General features: G+C 44.3%; 1 protein-coding gene across 2 annotated transcripts in view; it reads right to left on the reverse strand.

Moving 5' to 3' along the window:
- Positions 1-17,556, reverse strand: part of SLC4A4 (solute carrier family 4 member 4) — a 343,893-nt gene that overhangs the window by 312,783 nt on the left and 13,554 nt on the right. For both annotated transcript variants that reach the window (XM_075544222.1, XM_075544221.1), the window contains exon 2: positions 3,907-4,086. In XM_075544222.1, coding sequence (XP_075400337.1) covers positions 3,907-4,086 — 180 coding nt within the window. The remainder of the gene's footprint in view (positions 1-3,906; positions 4,087-17,556) is intronic.

Below are 17,556 nucleotides of genomic sequence, written 5' to 3' on the forward strand. Positions count from 1 at the left end.
ACTATGGACGACAAGCAACTCAACATATTTGGGAGTCATCTACCCAGAGCAAAGATCACTTTGGAAGCAGTTAAAGAGTAATGAGGTGTTTTCCAAAGTAGAATAGTTAAAGTTTAGGGCCACAATTTATGTGGTGAGAGAGAAAACACCAAAACCAAACCAAACCAATCAATTCTGACTCATCCTGACCTTGGTTTCTGAGGCTGTTAATCTTTATGGGGACAGATAGCTAATTTCCCACATGGTGGCAGTGGGTTTGAACCATTGACCTTGTCGTTAGAAGTCCAAGGCTTAACCAACCGTGCCACCAGGCCTCCTTTGATGAGGGAAAGGCAGCAGGGAGGAAAATATAAAGGTAATGTGCAAACAAAACAAGAAAATCAGTTTAATCATTACCCAGAATGCGGGAAATATTTAGGTCCGTTAAAGCAATGTCTCTCGCTTCCTTTATAGTAAGCCATTCGCGTCAATATTGCTCTATAAAAATTTATTAAACACAGTCAACACGCCTAACCCTGTGCTGGGTGGCAGAGACATATCATATATTGCTCTCATGGCGCTCACAACCTCACGTGCATGAAAGACAAACCGTAAGCTCACAGAAGCGCAGGTTGAAACAGATCTTGAAAAGGAGACAAACCAGGAGCTAAGGAAGAATAACATGGAGGAAGCCGCTTTAGAGAGCTGTGGGTAAGGGCTCTGAAGAGGTGGTCTTTGAAAGTTGGGGCAAAAAAGGAGAGAAGAGCTAACCGGACAAAAATGGGCTGACTCTTCTCCGGACACAAAACTGCATACAAGAGCAACAGCCTTGGGACAGAAAAGGCTTTGGCTGCACCGAACTGAAAACTCCTCTTGCCTAGACAAGAACAATCCAGGAACGAGTAACACATGGCAATACTGGAGAGAGACTCTGTGCTGTGGTGCAAAACGGAGACATCTTCACAGGGCAACGAGAACTGAAAGAGCTCCACAATGAATGCAGTTTGGGGAAAGGGAGGCTGTCTAAGCAAGACATGAGGATGCTGTGGGCCCAAACACGAAGGGCGGCAAAATGGGAGACCAGCAGGTAGGTTCAAGGCACAATATGCAAGCAAGGTGGATTTCCTGTGGGGACAAGAGCAAGGAGAAGAGAGGAGATGATGTTCGCTGAGTTACCCTATGTATGTGTGCTTGTTCCGAGTGATGGGCCTACACGAGACTCCTGCAGACGCTTGAGAGGATCAAAGCTGTGGAGCCAAGTATGTCGAGGGCATAAATAATTCCATACTCGTCCTTGAACATGATGCAAGTGACAGGTATCACGTGCCTTTTCCCCAAAGAACATGATTGTTCTGTTGGCACCAGACCACTGTGGATTCCCCACACCACATGAGAACTCTATGTCTTTCTCATCTGGAGTCAACAACTCTGACTTTTCCATAGACGTGCACCAGGAAAATAGAGGGGTCTCCCTCAATAGCTGTGGAGAAAATGTGTTGATATCAACGAATCTCATGTGAAATGGGATAATTCATGTCAAACGGGTCAAGACGTGACACCACAGCACATGAACCATCAGCAAAAACTTCAAGCATCCTATGGAAATTTACTAATAACATCCTCATGATCATTGGACAAGTTGGTCCTTAATAACACAGGTCTTGTGCTGTTGCTCCATGCCAACAAGTCATTGCCAACTCACTGAGATCCCATGTGTAACGGAGCGAGACGGTGTCCGGTACTGCACCAATCCACACAGGACCCTCCACAGGGTATAACAGAGAAACGAAAATACCACAGACTACCACATCTCCCAGGGAATAAAAGGATAAACTTTTGTTTTTTTTAATATTTCTCAAAAGCACTCCTACGATGGCACGCATGTCGTCTCTGTGCCTGCCTGATGTCTCCATTCCTTGTTATCTGGGAGAGAGAAGGAGAAAGCAGTCACACCAGGGAAGAACGCACGCCTCACATCACCCACCAAACAGCGCAAGGGGAGAGTTGGCAGGAAGGGGCAGGAGAGAAGACCCCGCGGAAACAGGGAGCACAGGGAGGCAGTGGAAAACCTGCTGTTGCTTAACGTGGATTGCAATGCATATCGTGAAACAAATGTGTGTACACTGTCGAGTGGAAAACCGATTTGCTCTGTAACCTTCCATCCAAACCACGACCCCCCCACACACACACACACACCACACATAGGATAGTTCAGGTCCTCCAAAACAGATAGTGAATCAAGACAAAGCAGGCATAATTTATCTGGAAGAGAATGTGATCATAAGCTCCTCCACACTACTAGATATAAGCTTTTTTATCTGCCTTTCTCGGACTTTGCTTGAAAGGGATCTGATTGGTTTCATCAATATGTGAAGGATCTCTTTCAGAAGGGCTCTCGCCACACATTCCAAAGAGAAGTACAGAACTTCAATCCCTTGTGCTCTTGGCTCTTTGAAAGCTTATATTGATCCCAGCCCTGTCAAAGGCAGTGGCTCACCTCCAAACACTCTTCAAACCTTTTGTCTTAAATTCAACGGCCGCTCCACGCTGCTCCTCTCAGCACAGTTCCTCTCTAGCTTCCCCGGCCACCTGCCCAGTTCCAGTTGTGAGACTTCACACTCTTTAGCCTCACTGGAAACTCACTTTTCAACACCTGTGAGCTGTTCACTCTAATTTGGCCTGTCATCACCTGCAGTGACTGAACTTGATCTTTATCTGAGCCACCTATGATGCGTTTTATTTCAGGTCCTGTATTTCTGCAACTGTAGCACCGAGCTGAAGAACGTGGTGCTCTCTGCCAACAGGAAAAGCTGTCACTGAGCAACTAACTCACTCCTGTTGGGGAATCTCCCCAAACTGGCATGTGTTTCTACAGCGTCTCCCATTTGCTGCACACAGTCATTCTCACTTCAGCCACCAGGCTACTGAAATACAGCCCAAAGTGCTCTACCCTAAAAGAAACAAACAGAGACACCTGAACATATAGCTCACCCTATCAGTCCAACCCAAAGGTTTCCTTGGATTTCCTGATAGTGTTTTTAATTACATTTCTATCTAGCGTGTCTGCTATTTCAGGGGTCTGTCACACTACATCATCTCTGACTTGTAAGATGCTCTCCCCTATTCCACTTGGCATCACCAACCTGGCTCGCAACTTGGTTAAATGTCACCTATTAACACTGCCATTCAGAAAGCGATACAAATGCCTATCCTTATCTTGACCTTGGAGCCCCTCGCTCACTGGCATCAAGGCGAATGCCACTCGTAGTGACCCAACAGGGCAGGGTCGAACTGCCCCTGCGGACTTGTAAGCCGGAACTCTCCACAGGAACAGAAAGTCTCCACTTTGCCCCTCGGTGTAGTTGATGCTTCACACGGCTGAAGTTTAGGTGAGAAGCCCCACTCACAACCCACCATGCAGTCAGGTCTCCCGAGTGGTGCAACTGATGCAGCGCTTCACTCGCCAAAAAGCTGGCAGGCCACACTCACCCACCGGTGCATCGAAGACAAGGCAGGTGAGGTGCTTCTAAAAGGGCCCGGCCCTGGAAGCCTACAGGGCAGTCCCGCTCCACATCCATGGAGTCACCAGCAATGAACCGCGCCTTAGGCCACCATCCCAGTCAAACTGATTTCCAAGGAGCAACCTTGGATAATAATAATATTATCTTCTGATAATGACCGTGGCTAACTACTTCACACGTCAACATTTGGAACCCACAGCTGCGGGTAAACATTGTCAGATGCTTCTCTGCCCTACCCAGAATCTTATAAAAGCCCCTCTAGAGCAACTTGATGGTACCACAAAGCCACATTCAGGGGCATTACCCTTCAGAGCAGCCCGTCTTGGTTTTCTTCCATCCCTCCCCACTTAGCCATAAGCTCCTAGGATCCCCCCCAGGCCGTGGGGCCGAGGCGAAGCGCACTCACTGAGCGGTTTTAAGATGCTGCTGCTGGACTCGTCCGCATTTTCCACGTCCGATTTGTCAGAGTAGTTCTCAGACACTCTTTCCTTTTCCTTCTTTCCCTTGTGCCCTGCCTTCCGCTTGTGGCGTCTCCTTCGCCTGTAGCTCTTCGGCACATGGACCCCGATGTAGATGGTGTGGTGGCCTGCGGAAGAAAACAAGTCCCGTCAGTTTGGATTCTGTTCTTCATTAACCATCACCCGCACTAGTCCTACGGGTCGGCAGGAAATGTCTGTGACCTTGACATTGCCATTCTGCGTTTGACAAACTCAAACTGGGGAAGTAAGGCTTCCTCTCCACACGTGGGGCAGCTGCAGGTACTCCGACCTGCGGCTGTCCCTGCGATGCAGCGTGTGGGAAGTCTAGTGCTAGCACACGGACTGGACTACAAAGGAGGGAGTGTCAGAAATTCACGGAAAACTCCATGGGCTTTTCAATTTTATTTTTCCACAAACTTCTTGAAGCCTCCACTTATTTTTGTTGTCATGGAAAAATGTATAGCAGAGCATACATAAATTCAACAATTTCTCCACGTATCACTTGGTGCCACTGATTGCAACCATTCTTACCCTTCTCCTCAGAGCTGTTCCTCTGTGTTCACTCACTGCCCCATTGCCTAGATAATCCTTTGTGTTGTCTTATCAACTTGACCCCATACAGCTACACCAAGAACCAAACTCACGGCCACAGAGTCAATTCTGACTCACAGTGACCCTGCAGGGCAGGGTAGAACTGCCCCAGGGGGTTTCCGATACTGTAACTCTTTACAGGAGTAGAAAAGCTCATCTTTCTCCCTTGGAGCAGCTAGTGGTTGCGAACTGCTGACCTCATGGTTTAGCAGCCCACCATGTAACCTAACCACTACTCCAGCGGGGCTCCTCCCACACAGACAGTTCCTTTAAAAGCATAATTTAAAAGCATATCTATCTTTCGCTAATTAAGCTATCCCAGTGAACTTTTTTAAGTAGACTGCAAAGGGTAGTTTTGATGGAAAATTTAGATATTATCTCAGAGCACAGTGCCAGGGTTCATCCAACTTCATGGCTCCAGGAAACCTGGAATTCACGAGAACATGAAACGCTCTTCTGCGTTAGGAGTAACGTTTGTCTGTGGAGTCTTGGAGCAAACTGTTTGCTAATGATGGCCAGGCACCAACCAGTTCTTCTGGGCTCCTGGCTAAGGAGACAGTGAAGGTGTTCACAGAGGCAACTGGCCACACATTCCCTCTCCTTCTCCTACACCTAGTAATCCTGACTGAAACTCCATGATTCTGAACAGACTCTGCCATCTATTAGTTATATGACCTTGAGCCTGTCCCTTAACCTTCCTGGGCTTCAGCCCCAGCATTTATGTAATGAGAGAGTTACATTGGGAAATTCTCTAAAGAGTCTTTCACTTCTAACCTTCCATGAGTCTATGATTATCCTGAAAAGGGAGCTGGGAAAGGAGTTCTCAGAGCTGCAAAAATAAAGATCTAACTCAAAGTTCAAGAAGTCATTCTGCTGGGGCTAAGGTTTTTCAGCGAAACTTTTTCACCCTCTCAGCAGAACAGAGGCTTAGAACTGGGACAAACTGAGAAAAAATACGACATACTTGGAGAGAAGATTTCAGAAATACTCAAATGTTCACACTAGCAAACAGCTAAAATGAATGTCAGCTACAGTGCCATTCTCATTTTTCTTTTTTGGTTTCCAAAAGTTTCTAAAAATTGGTTGTTGCAATGATAAAAATAAACCCAGCCCAGCAAAAATTGCCTTGAAGAGAAAGAAGGGCATAAGAAAAAAAGACTGAAACGCTTTCAGCTCTCTAGATGGAAAGAGTTGCAAAACTGACAAGTGGTATTATTTGTACAAAATCTGATAAGACAGAATGAAAAAGGAATTCAAAGTTCTACATCATTTTGGTTTGTTTGTTTTTCAACTGGGAAAACTTTTACTTTCACTTTTTACACAATGTAACTTCTGAATGTGGGAACCACCATTTCGGAAGTAATGTGAACATTTTCTCACTCACTGAAAATTAGACTCGGTGATCTCATTTATTGGTTTTATTTCACAGTTCGCAGTTCTGGAATCATAATGTCTTGATAACTTCAGAGTGCCACGGGCCATGTCATGTACTTACACGCAATGCTCGCACACACATTAGCCCTCGATTTGAATGCCCCGGACTACTTTCCATAGGCATATCCAAAACACCAGAATTCACTTGAGAGTTTCCTTAAGGAATCGGAATTAAAAGCATTATATCCTCTTTCAAGAAAAAGGTTCCAACTAAGATGTGCAGAACCCTCAGTGAAGAGGCAGCGAGGCAGAGGCACCTGCGTGGTGGAATTCCCACCTTTCATGCAGAAAACCCGGGGTAATTTCTAGGCAATGTCAGTGGAGATTTGCATGTTGGTAAGAAACTGGAAAGCTTTCAGGGGAGCGTGCAGACTAACACACGTTATCAGGCGATCTCTGAGTACTTCCAAAAGTTCAGCCAATAAAATCCCTTACGCATCACAACAATCCATCCTGTTGTGCAGTGACAACCCGATGACAGCTGACAAGTGAATGATTCAGCGTTCCAAGGAAAACACCTGATGCTTGGAATGAAGCTGGGGGCGTCTTCACACAGAGCAGGAGCCCCTCCACCACCACCTCCAACACACACACACACACACACACACACACACACACACACACACACACACCGTCAACTACTACAAAGCACGGCAAAATTCCCCCCCACCTCCCATCGCATCTGTGCCAATGAGAAGGCTACCATGTCTAACTATTTGCAAGAAAATTGTTCTCATGGGAAAGCTATCTCATACTAGGGAGTGGGAAACGTCTCAGAAACAACTTGAATTAAGAAACAGTGTCAATTGTTTCCTGTTCTCCAGTTATTAAGGGAGTCCTGCAGCTTTATCTCCAATCCAAACAATGCAAGTAAAGGCAACGGATTTCTTCAGCAAGTCAAAAGCCAAAAACTTGGCTGCCTTCCTTCAGAAATTAGGAAAATAACATGAAAAAGTTCAGAGGCTGGCCTTTTTAAAAACCACATTAAATATTTCTATTATTTATTGAATAAGGACAATGAAGCAAAACTGCTAATTACACCACGCTACTCATGGCATGAAGAGAGGCTTTTACCCAAATCTCCCTTGGTACATCAAACCATGTAAAAGGCAGCTTATACCTCGCCGCATGGGAAGAACTGCAGGAAATTATGCTAAGTGAAGTAAGCCAAGCACAAAAGGACAAGTACTACATGAGTCCACTGAGGTTAAGTTCAAAAATGCAACAGGGGCATAGGGAAGAAGCTACTGTATACATAAATTCCTGGGGTGGGGTCCAGGTAATATGGCAGGGGCCAGACTAAACTCAGGGATAGATATGGGATACATATAGTAGTCCACTGAAAAAGAGGGGAGGGAGATATGGGTAGCTAGAGGAACAGAGCACTAATCCACACAGGGGGAGGGTGTTGTCTGTGTCTCCACAGGGAAAGAGGAACCAGACTTCAACCAAGACAGAGATGCAACACACTGACATGAAGCAGGGAGCCGATAGAGAGGCCTGAGGGGCCGGCCCCATTACCAACTAAGTGGACAGCACCACCCTCCCCCCAAGAAGAATTCCCTTCAGAGGACAGCACTGACTGACGCTACGGCTCAAGGAGAGGGACTTGTCTGATCAGAACACACAGGTGACAATGAGGGAGTAAGGGGGGTAAAAAAAAAGAGTGACGCACATCCTGGCTCACCAGGCCCTGAGGACAATGTTTCTGCTCAGAACAGCAATGCACAGAGACGACCACAGGGCCGGCCTCACCATGGGACACAGCATTCCTCACTGACCCATAGCACCATGGGGAACAACACTAGTGACACACACCGGGAATTGTGCCCGCCCTGAGTCCACTATACGGAAGCCAGCTACTGGGGGCATGCAGCAGTGCAGTGGGGGGAGCAGAGCAATGAAGTCCCCAGGGAGTGCCAGGGATAGATGTGGGGCCAGGGCATGGCACCCCATCAGACTCAACTGGAAAGCCCTCGTAAAGGACAACAAATAGACCTTGAACTACTTATAGGGGTTTTTGTTGTTGTTGTTGTTATTGTTATAGCTATTGTTTTATTTTCTATTGTTGCTTCGTTGAACTCAGTTTTATGATGGTGCATATTGTTGTCTACCTGGAATGGATACACGGGATAAACAAGCCGGAAGAGAGAACAATGGGATGACAGTTCTGGGGGACATGGGAAAGGGGTAGGTGGGGAACAGGAAGTGGGTGTTAACAAACCCAGGGACAAGGGAACAACAGGTGATCGAAAATCAGTGGCAAGGAGGATATAGAAGGTCTGGAAGGGCTAGATCAAGGACAATGTAACCGAGAAGAATTCCTGAAACCCAAATGAAGGCTGAACATCATAGTAGGACAAGAGGAAAGTACAAAGAAATAGAGGAAAGAACTAGGAGGCAAAGGATAGTTATAAAGATTTAAATACAGGCATATACAGATGTAAATATATTTATATAAGATGAAGGAGAAATATATCTATGTACATATATTTATACATTTAGTATTAAGGAAACAGATGAACAATGGGCCCCTACTCAAGTACTCCCTCAACATAAGAACACTTTGTTCTAACAATTCGGCAGTCTGAGATGCTCACCTTCCTGGCATGATCACTGAAGACAACGGATGCACAAGCAAATGTGGTGAAGAAAGCTGATGGTGCCCGGCTATCAAAAGATAGAGTCTGGGGTCCTATAGGCTTGAAGATAAACAAGCGGTCATCTAACTGAGAAAAAAACAAAGCCCACACGGAAGAATCACACCAGCCTGTGAGATCACAAGGCATCGAAGGGATCAGATATCAGGCATCAAAGACCAAAAAATACCATAGCATTGTGAAAGAGGGGGAGTGCGGGGTGGGGACCCAGGGCCCATCAGTGGGCAGTTGGACATCCCCTTGCAGAAGGGCCACAGGGAGAAGACGAGTCAGTCAGGGTGCAGTGTAGCAATGATGAAACATACAATTTTCCTCTAGTTGTTGAATGCTTCCTTCCCCCCACTATCATGATCCCATTCTACCTTACAAATCCAGCTGTACTGGAGGGTGTGCACTGGTACAGATAGGAACTGGAAACACTGGGAATGCAGGACAGATAAACCCCTCAGGACCAATCATGAGAGTAGCAATACCAGAAGGGGAAGGGGAAGATGGGGGAGAAAGGAGGAACCGATCACAATGATCTACATATAACCTCCTCCCTGGGGGATGGACAGCAGAGAAGTGGGTGAAGGGAGACCTCAGATGGTGTAAGATATGACAAAATAATAATTATTAATATAATTATTAATATTTATTAATTATATTAATTATAATTATTAATATTTATTAATAATATAATTATTATATTATCAAGGGTTTATGGGGGAGGGAGGAGGGAGGAACTGGGAGGGAGGGGAAAATGAGGAGGTGATACCAAGAGCTCGAGTAGAAAGCAAATGTTTTGAGAATGAGGGAAGCAATTGTACAAAAGTGTTTGACACAATGGATGGATGTATGGATTGTGATAAGAGTTGTACAAACTCCCAAAAAATGATTTTAATAAAAAAGGCGGCATATATGGGCTGATAGGATTTCAAGGTAAGAATTCTGGTTATGAAGTAGCAGTGGTTACTGTCATCGACTTAATGAGAGACGGAGAGTGATTCCGGAGAGTGAGTCTGGAAAGGATGTACATTAATTTGGGCACATAGTTCATCACAAAGCTTGGTACCATGTGACCACATATTGATCGCAGGCCTCCTCCCCGAGGCAGATTTGGCTTATTCCCATCCTGCCCACTCCTGCCTCATGTGCACTCCCTTGCTCTCTCCATCACAGACTTTCACACAGGCAGGGAAACTTCAAGACATTGGGCTGGCCAGAAATTTAGCAGAATATGTTTCAAGATATCCCAAACCTCGGGCATTTTTTATTAACTTTATTGAGGCATAAAATGCACTTGCTTTGAGGTGAAAATTCAATACACTTTATCATATTTACAGAATTGTGCAAGCTATCCCAAAAATCCAATTTAGAGTGTCTCTGTCACTCCAAAAGCAAAGCAAAGCAAAGAGAAAACCCTGTCCCTACTTGCAGCAGGTTGCAGGCAACTACTTCCCGGCATGTAAGCAACTAGCCTCGGGGAAAGTGCTCTCAGATGGCCTCCGGGAAGACACAGCTCTGAGCCCCGTAAGACTGCTCTTCTTGGAGGACCCTACTGCAAGGTAAAACGGAGCACCCCCTGAGTGAGGAACAGATTGCTTTCCAGGATAAGCCATCAAAATACAGTGCATCCCACTACACTATCAGAAAAGAAACGAGAACAAGAGAAATTATTTTACACACCCAAAGACGCAGGGTCTCAAGGCTCTGTAGACATTGGAGGGAGGTGGCAGGGAAAGGGGTGAAGGAGGAGGGGGTAGTTGTCATTTCAACATAGGATCATTGTTTTAAATGTAATCTCAGTGCCTCCTTCTTCTCCTCTCACACATTAGTGGTAACATTAGTTTTCCCCTTCTGGTTCATCGTCAAAGAGAGGCTAAGAACATACTTCTGAGGTTAAGCAAATCTTCAGGAATTGCGAATGGTTCTAGTCCATCAACTGCTCCTTACTCTCCCCACCCCACCCCTAACGTTGGCCTTTGAGAACGATAAATGCTCTCATTTTGAGTAATGGTGGTTTTGGGGTTTTTTTAATGCTTTTTCAAGATTATTACCAAATCCTCAGCAATCTGTAAGTGCTAAGTAGCCAAAAGAAAATCAAAGGTAAGTAATGGAAGTTTTCTTCCTAGTCCACAGAATACTTGCCCTCAGGATCAAAACAAACAGATTTACTAAAGGAAATAGTCTATTGCTGATAAGAATAACCCAGGTGGAGTTCAATATTTATTTTTATTCAAATACCTTTGCTGTCTCAGAGACAGGTAAAAAAATGATGGCTATTTTTTAAAGTATAATTCATAAAATGACAGCAAAGCTCTTCGCAAAGCCACAAAGGTTGAGGATGGCATGTGAGTTTACAGATAAAATGAAAACGAGAAGCTTGACAACCTTTCCAAACTAGCGAGAATCTACAAAATACTGAGAAGCTCAAAGCACCAGGAATAAGTTATAAACTTATAAGGAAATTTTAGGCTGAAAATTTTTTTCTGCTAGAAATTTTAGTAAAAACTGTTTCCAAAGATAATGTGAAAAGGAAGAGCCAAATTTTAAAATAGCTATAATTAGTGGGGACAGGGAGATTATTTTAAATATTGTTAAAATAAAGGCTACATTCTTGATGCTCACTATTTTGCACAGTGAAGCTATGGGGCTCTGCCTGTGATCATGTGCATTTAGATGTGACTCAAAGGGCACCCCGTCCTTTATTTGGCACTGTCCCCAGTAGCATGTGTTCAAATGAATACCCTGCATGCCTTCCTCTCACACATGGTACAAGTTCCCAACAAATTCCAATGCCTTGGGAACACCCCCATCCTAGAGCACAGTCAGTACGACCGATGGGACAGTCGTAGCTGTCTTGGTTTTCTCTGGATGTCAAAAATTATCACTACATGAACCTTGTTTCTTCCCATCCTCACCTACTCCAACCCAACTGTCAGCAAGACATTAGAGACTCTGAAGCTATCATGGCCAACTTTCCTAGTGCCTTACATAGTTCTACACCGGCTGTTTACTTTTTATAGTTATTATAATATTTTCAGAACAGCCGAGAACTCGTGCACATAAGACTCTGGACTGGTGTGATTTTGGATGTTGAAGAATTAACCGGGCAGAAGAAAAGTTTTACAGCAGTCAAACCAAATGAAAACTTCTCAGACGTGATGAAATACAGTGTGGGAATGAGTCACAGGGCCGGGGGCTCCTGACCAGAGCCTGGGAATGGGAAGTGCCAAGATCAACTGGCATAATTTAGAGTACTTTGGTGAGTAATGACTGAGGTTTAGAAGCTTGAGAATGGCCAAATAAGATGGAACTATTGATCTCCCCTGCCCAGAGGAAAAATTAGTCAAGAAAATCAAAGAAACAATTAATTAGTATAGTACATAGGTTAACAGACACCACGAGCATCAGGATCCACAACTCTGAGACCAGAAGAACTACATGATGCCCAGCCACCACTACCGAAAGGGATCCCAGTAGAAGGTGGGTAGAGTGGGAACAAAATTGTTACACCAAACTCAAAATCATAAAAGGGCAAGGATTACTGGCCAGACAGACTGGTCGAACAGTGGCTGCAACAACAGGCTCAAACATGACATTGACTGTGATGAGGGCTCAGTGCCAAGCAGTATTTCGTTCTGTTGTACACAGAGTCGCTATGCTTTGGAACCAACCGGATGGTACCTAACAATGACACTAGCAACTGGAACTCCCAAGACCGCGGCTTTTAGTCACCCTTGAAGACTGCAATTGAACTCATCCCCGTGGCTCAACTTTCAGCCAAACAAGACTGCCCTACAAGGTGAACTGACAGGTGTACACGCCGTGGAACAATCAACCACCCAAGATCAAAAGGGCGGCAGTTAGCCAAGGGTAAAGTTCAGAAAGGTTCGCATAGAAGGAGGAAACTTAGGAGGAATCGAAGGAGGAAACACAGGGAAGAGGTGGGAGAAGTGAGGTTATAATTGTGAGGAGTGTAACCACTCTGATTCACCCCATGTCACATGGCAGTTGGGGGGCATCCTTGCGAGTCTCAAGTCATGCCTCCGTTCAGTGTTCTTTGAGTCAGAGAAACAAAAATAAGTGTAAAGGGGGTAAAATAGCGGCATAGAGTAGGTGGGATTAAAATTTCCCAACAAAATTCTCATAGGAAGCCCTTGCCACACCCACAGAAGGAGCAGGTGCATTGTGGGAGGGGGGTCCGTAGTACAACTTTCCTGGCTTTTTTTTCTCAGCCATGAAGTTTTCCATTTTCTAAAAACTTCTTCCTCATAGGACCCAATGATTGTCCTGTCCTTTGAGGAGGTAAAAAAGTCCTCTCTGCTTTGACCTTAGCTGGTTCAGATCCTCTCAGAACCCACTGTGTGCAGTGGGCCTTTTTTTAAAAAACACCCCAATGATAGACAAATTTGTGACTGTGAACTTACCTGTCGCCACCCTTAGCCACACCTGTTCAAAGAGATGTGGTTTAGAATAATCTGTGCAGGTAGGACCTGGAGCCCTAGTAGCAAAACTTTTCTACTTATCCTTATATATTTGACACTTCATATCATACGATATGGATCGATATGTACAGTCCTAAAGACTTGAATACATTAAGTCATGCAACTTGCAATAGCATAAGGAGTTCTCCAATCAACTCTATTGAAAACATCATCAAAATAACATTGCTGATTAGTTGAGCATAAATACCAACTCATGAAAAGAAACTCTCTTCATAAGCCAAGGTATAACTGTGCAGTTAACAGGGTATCCAGAGTTTAACTACATACTAGTGCATAAGCTCAGGGATAATTTCTACTTTATATTTTGGATAGGGGCAATTTTTAATATAGGAAAAATATGTTTATTTCTAGAAAATTATATATTACATACATAAGTATTTATAGATCATTGTAAATGCTGATGAGTAATCTATTTTAACATAACGCTACCAGGCGTTTACACTTTGGATCAGGCATGAAAGTAAATGAATAAATAAAATGAAGCACAGGGAAATACTTTTCGTAACACTGTATTTCATGAGAATTTGTGTAGCGAACGCCTGCCCAAAATTCTTAAAGCAACCTGAGGTTCACCAATCAAGAATGATCAGTGTTTCATGAATACCCTCCATCGTGTCAACTCCAACTCTTAGCCAACTTGTGAGACAGGGTAGAACTGTCCCTGTGGGCTTCCGAGACTGACTCTTTAAGGGGCTGGAGAGCCTCTCTTTCTCACAGGGAGAGACGGCTGGATTCAAGGTGCTCTTGTGGTTACTGGTCCAACGTCTAAGCCACTAATTAGTACAGTGCTTTTAATATTGGATGATGCTGATGCTGATATCAATCTCTAGGCAAAAACAAACAGCTCTGAGTAACAGTCTCCAACATGCAGAAAGCTTATGATTGCTAGTTAGACAGTCTCCTGTCCTTCAGCTCAGTAAAACCCCGCATCTGCCTTCTCCACGCTCCTCTGCCAATTATGCTGCTGCCAGCTGCCATCAAGTTGGCTCCACCCCTGGTGACCTAGGGACAACACAATACCACAGTGCCTGATCCTGCTCCTTCTTCATGCGGGTTCGTATATTTAGTCAAGCCGTCTCACTGTGGGCTGTGCCTCCTGGCTCACTACTTTACAAAACATCCTGTCCTCTTCAGGGGGCCACCAGCTTCTAGTTCTGTTTTTCTTGGTAGGCGCCATTACATCCGTTCCAGCTCACAGCAAGCGTACGCACAGACGAACTACACACCGCCCGCCTCTGGGCACCCTCACAGTTGTTCTTTGACCTCATCACTGCAGCCACTGCCTTTCTATCCTTCCCAGGCTTTTCCTCTTTTTCGCTGCCCTTCTACTTTGCCAGACTTGATGCCCCTCTCCAAGAGTTGGTCTCTCCTCACAACATTCCCAAACCTGGTGAGACAGAGTCTCACCATCCTTGCCTCTCAGGAGCCTTCCTGCCATCATACTTCTTCCATGACAGATGTGTGTCCACCGGCAGTCCATGATACTGTCAATATTCTTCACCAGCACCCTAATTCAAGTGCATCCATTCTTCTTGATTGACGTATGCCCTTGGCCTTCCTTTTTCAATGTCCACCTTTCACATGCATATAAAGCTACTGAAAGTACCGTGGTTTCCAAGACTTTACAGAAGTCTTTTACAGCAGCTATACTTAATGTCATGCATCTTTTGAACCTTTGACTGTTCCCGCCAAGAGCACTGAGCCTCTAAGCAAGACAAAATCCTTGACAACTTCAACCTTTCCTCCATTTGCCACCTGGTCCTGTTGTGAGAAATTTGTTGTCTTTCCATTGAGTTGTAATCCACCCTGAAGGTCTCAGTGCTTGATTTTCATTAGTAAGTGCCTCAAGTTCTCCTCACTTGTAGCAAGCAAGGTTGTGCCATCTGCATACCTCAAGTTGTTAAGCCTCCCTCCAATCCCAATGCCACATTCTTCTTCATGTAATCCAGCTTCTCTGATAAGCCGGTCAGCATACAGACTGGGTAAGTACAGTTAGAGGATGCGATCCTGGTGCACACATCTTGATTTTAAACCTTGAAGCATGTCCTTGTTCTGTTCACACAACTGCCTCTTGAGCCATGTACAGGCTCCCCAGGAGCACAATGTAGTGTTCTGGGATTCCCATTCTTCTCAAGGATATCCACAGTTTGTTATGGGCCACAGAGTCACATGCCTTCACAAAGTCAAGCAAACACAAATCTTTCTGCTTTAAGCCAAGATCCCTCTGACATCAGCGATGATACGCCTTGTTCCATATCCTCTTCTGAACCCAGCCTGAACCTCTAGCAACGCACTGCTGCAACCATTGTTGGATGATCTTCAATGAAAGTTTACTTGCATGTGATATTAATGATAACATTCGACATTTTGAGCATTCTGTTGGGCTACCTTTCTTTAGAATGGTACAAATATGAATCTCTTGCCAAGTAACATCTTCCACATTTCCGGGCATAGACAAGTGCTTCCAGTGCCTCGTCAGCTTGCTGAAACAGGTCAATTGGCATTCTTCCATTCCCGGAACCTTGGTTTTGAGTAATGCCTTCACTGCAGCCTGGACTTCCTTCAGCACCATTGGCTCATGCTCATGAGCTACCTCTTGGGATGACTGAACATCAACTAGTCATTTTGGGACTGTGACTGTATATTCCTTCCATCTTCTTGTATTGTTCAATATTTCCCACTGAATCTTCCAAGACAGCAACTCAAAGCTTGGATTTTTTTTCTTGAGTTCTTTCAGTTTAAAATATGCTCAGTGTGTTCTTCCTTTTTGATTTCCCATTTCTAGGTCTTTGCACATTTCATTTGCACTTGATCTTTGCCAGCTGCCCTTTCTTTGACTTGGTCATTCCTTCCACTTGTCTTGGCTACTTTACCATTAAGAGCACGTTCCAGAGACTCTGCTCTCAGTCAGACTGTCCTCCTCTTTCTTCCTTTCCTGTCTTTTTAATCACCTTTGACCTTTGTCATGTATGGTGTTCTTGATGTCATCCCATATCTCATCAGGACTTCTGTAGTGTTCAATACGTCAAATCGGTTCTGGGGATGTTCTCAAAATTCAGTTGGGCAAACTCCGGATAGGGCAAGATATGACAAAATAACGAGGTATAAATTACCAAGGGCATATGAGGGAGGGGGGAATGGGGAGGGAGGGGGGGGGGGGAAGAGGACCTGATGCAAGGGGCTTAAGTGAAGAGCAAATGCCTTGAGAGTGATTGGGGTAGGGAATGTATGGATGTGCTTTATACAATTGATGTATGTATATGTATGGATTGTGGTAAGAGTTGTTGGAGTCCCTAATAAAATGTAAAAGAAGAAAAGAGAAAAAAATGATTAGGGCAAAGACTGTACAGATGTGCTTTATACAATTGATGTATGTATATGTATGAACTGTGAAAAGAATTGTATCAGCCCCAATAAATTGTTAAAATTAAAAAAAAATTTTTTAAAAGAAAAGAAAAAAAATTCAGTTGGGAGAGACTCAAGGTTCTATTTTGGCTCTGTTGGACTTGCTTTAAATTTCGATCTTCAATCTGAACTTACATATGAGCAACTGAAGGGTCTGTTCCACAATCAGGGCCTGGCCTGGTTTTAGCTGCCAATATTGAGCTTCTATCTCTAGCATCTCTTCCCACTTATGTAGTCAGTTTGATTTCTGTGTATTCCATCTGTAGAATTCCACATATATAGCCATGTCTTTCTTGCTCACAAGGGGTATTTGTGAAGAAGTCGCTTGCTCTTTAAAAATTCTATCATGTGATCCCTAGCTTCGTTTCTATCACCAAGGTCATATTTTCCAACTACTATCCCTCTCTCTTTTGTTTCCAACTTTCGCAGTTCAGTTGCCAATAATTTTCAATATATCTGGACTCAATGTTGATCAATGTCAGACTTAAGACACTGGTCAAATAGATCTAACCCTATCACACACAGTGTGGTGCTGCTCGGGGGGATCTCGGACGAACCTGCAGACGATGAATGCAGTGCCATCCCTCTTGATTCCCTCCTTCCCAGCCGAGCAAGCCACCCGACCTTCTCATTCACAATGGCCAATGCAATCCATTTCAGCACACTGATGGCTACAATGTTGTTTTGTACATTCCATTTCATTTTTTTTCCTATAAATAGTTACTTTTTATTTCCACCACTGGATATGAATATTCAACAATGGCAATATTTCTCAAAGATATGCAGAGCATATAAAAAGAGATTTTTACAGATCAACTTTCTCTTGAACATGGAATCTCAAAACACAATATAACTGCACAAATAAATAGTTTTTAAACTCAACATGGAGTTTTTTTACAACTTCCAATTTCCCTAGATTCAGACTTTGTGCATTGCAGGTTCCAATTATTAAATTAACATTCGTGGCTGCCTATTCTCATTTTGCAATGGTGCCCCG

This window comes from Tenrec ecaudatus, chromosome 3 (genome assembly GCF_050624435.1).
Source record: "Tenrec ecaudatus isolate mTenEca1 chromosome 3, mTenEca1.hap1, whole genome shotgun sequence".
Taxonomy (NCBI): domain Eukaryota; kingdom Metazoa; phylum Chordata; class Mammalia; order Afrosoricida; family Tenrecidae; genus Tenrec; species Tenrec ecaudatus.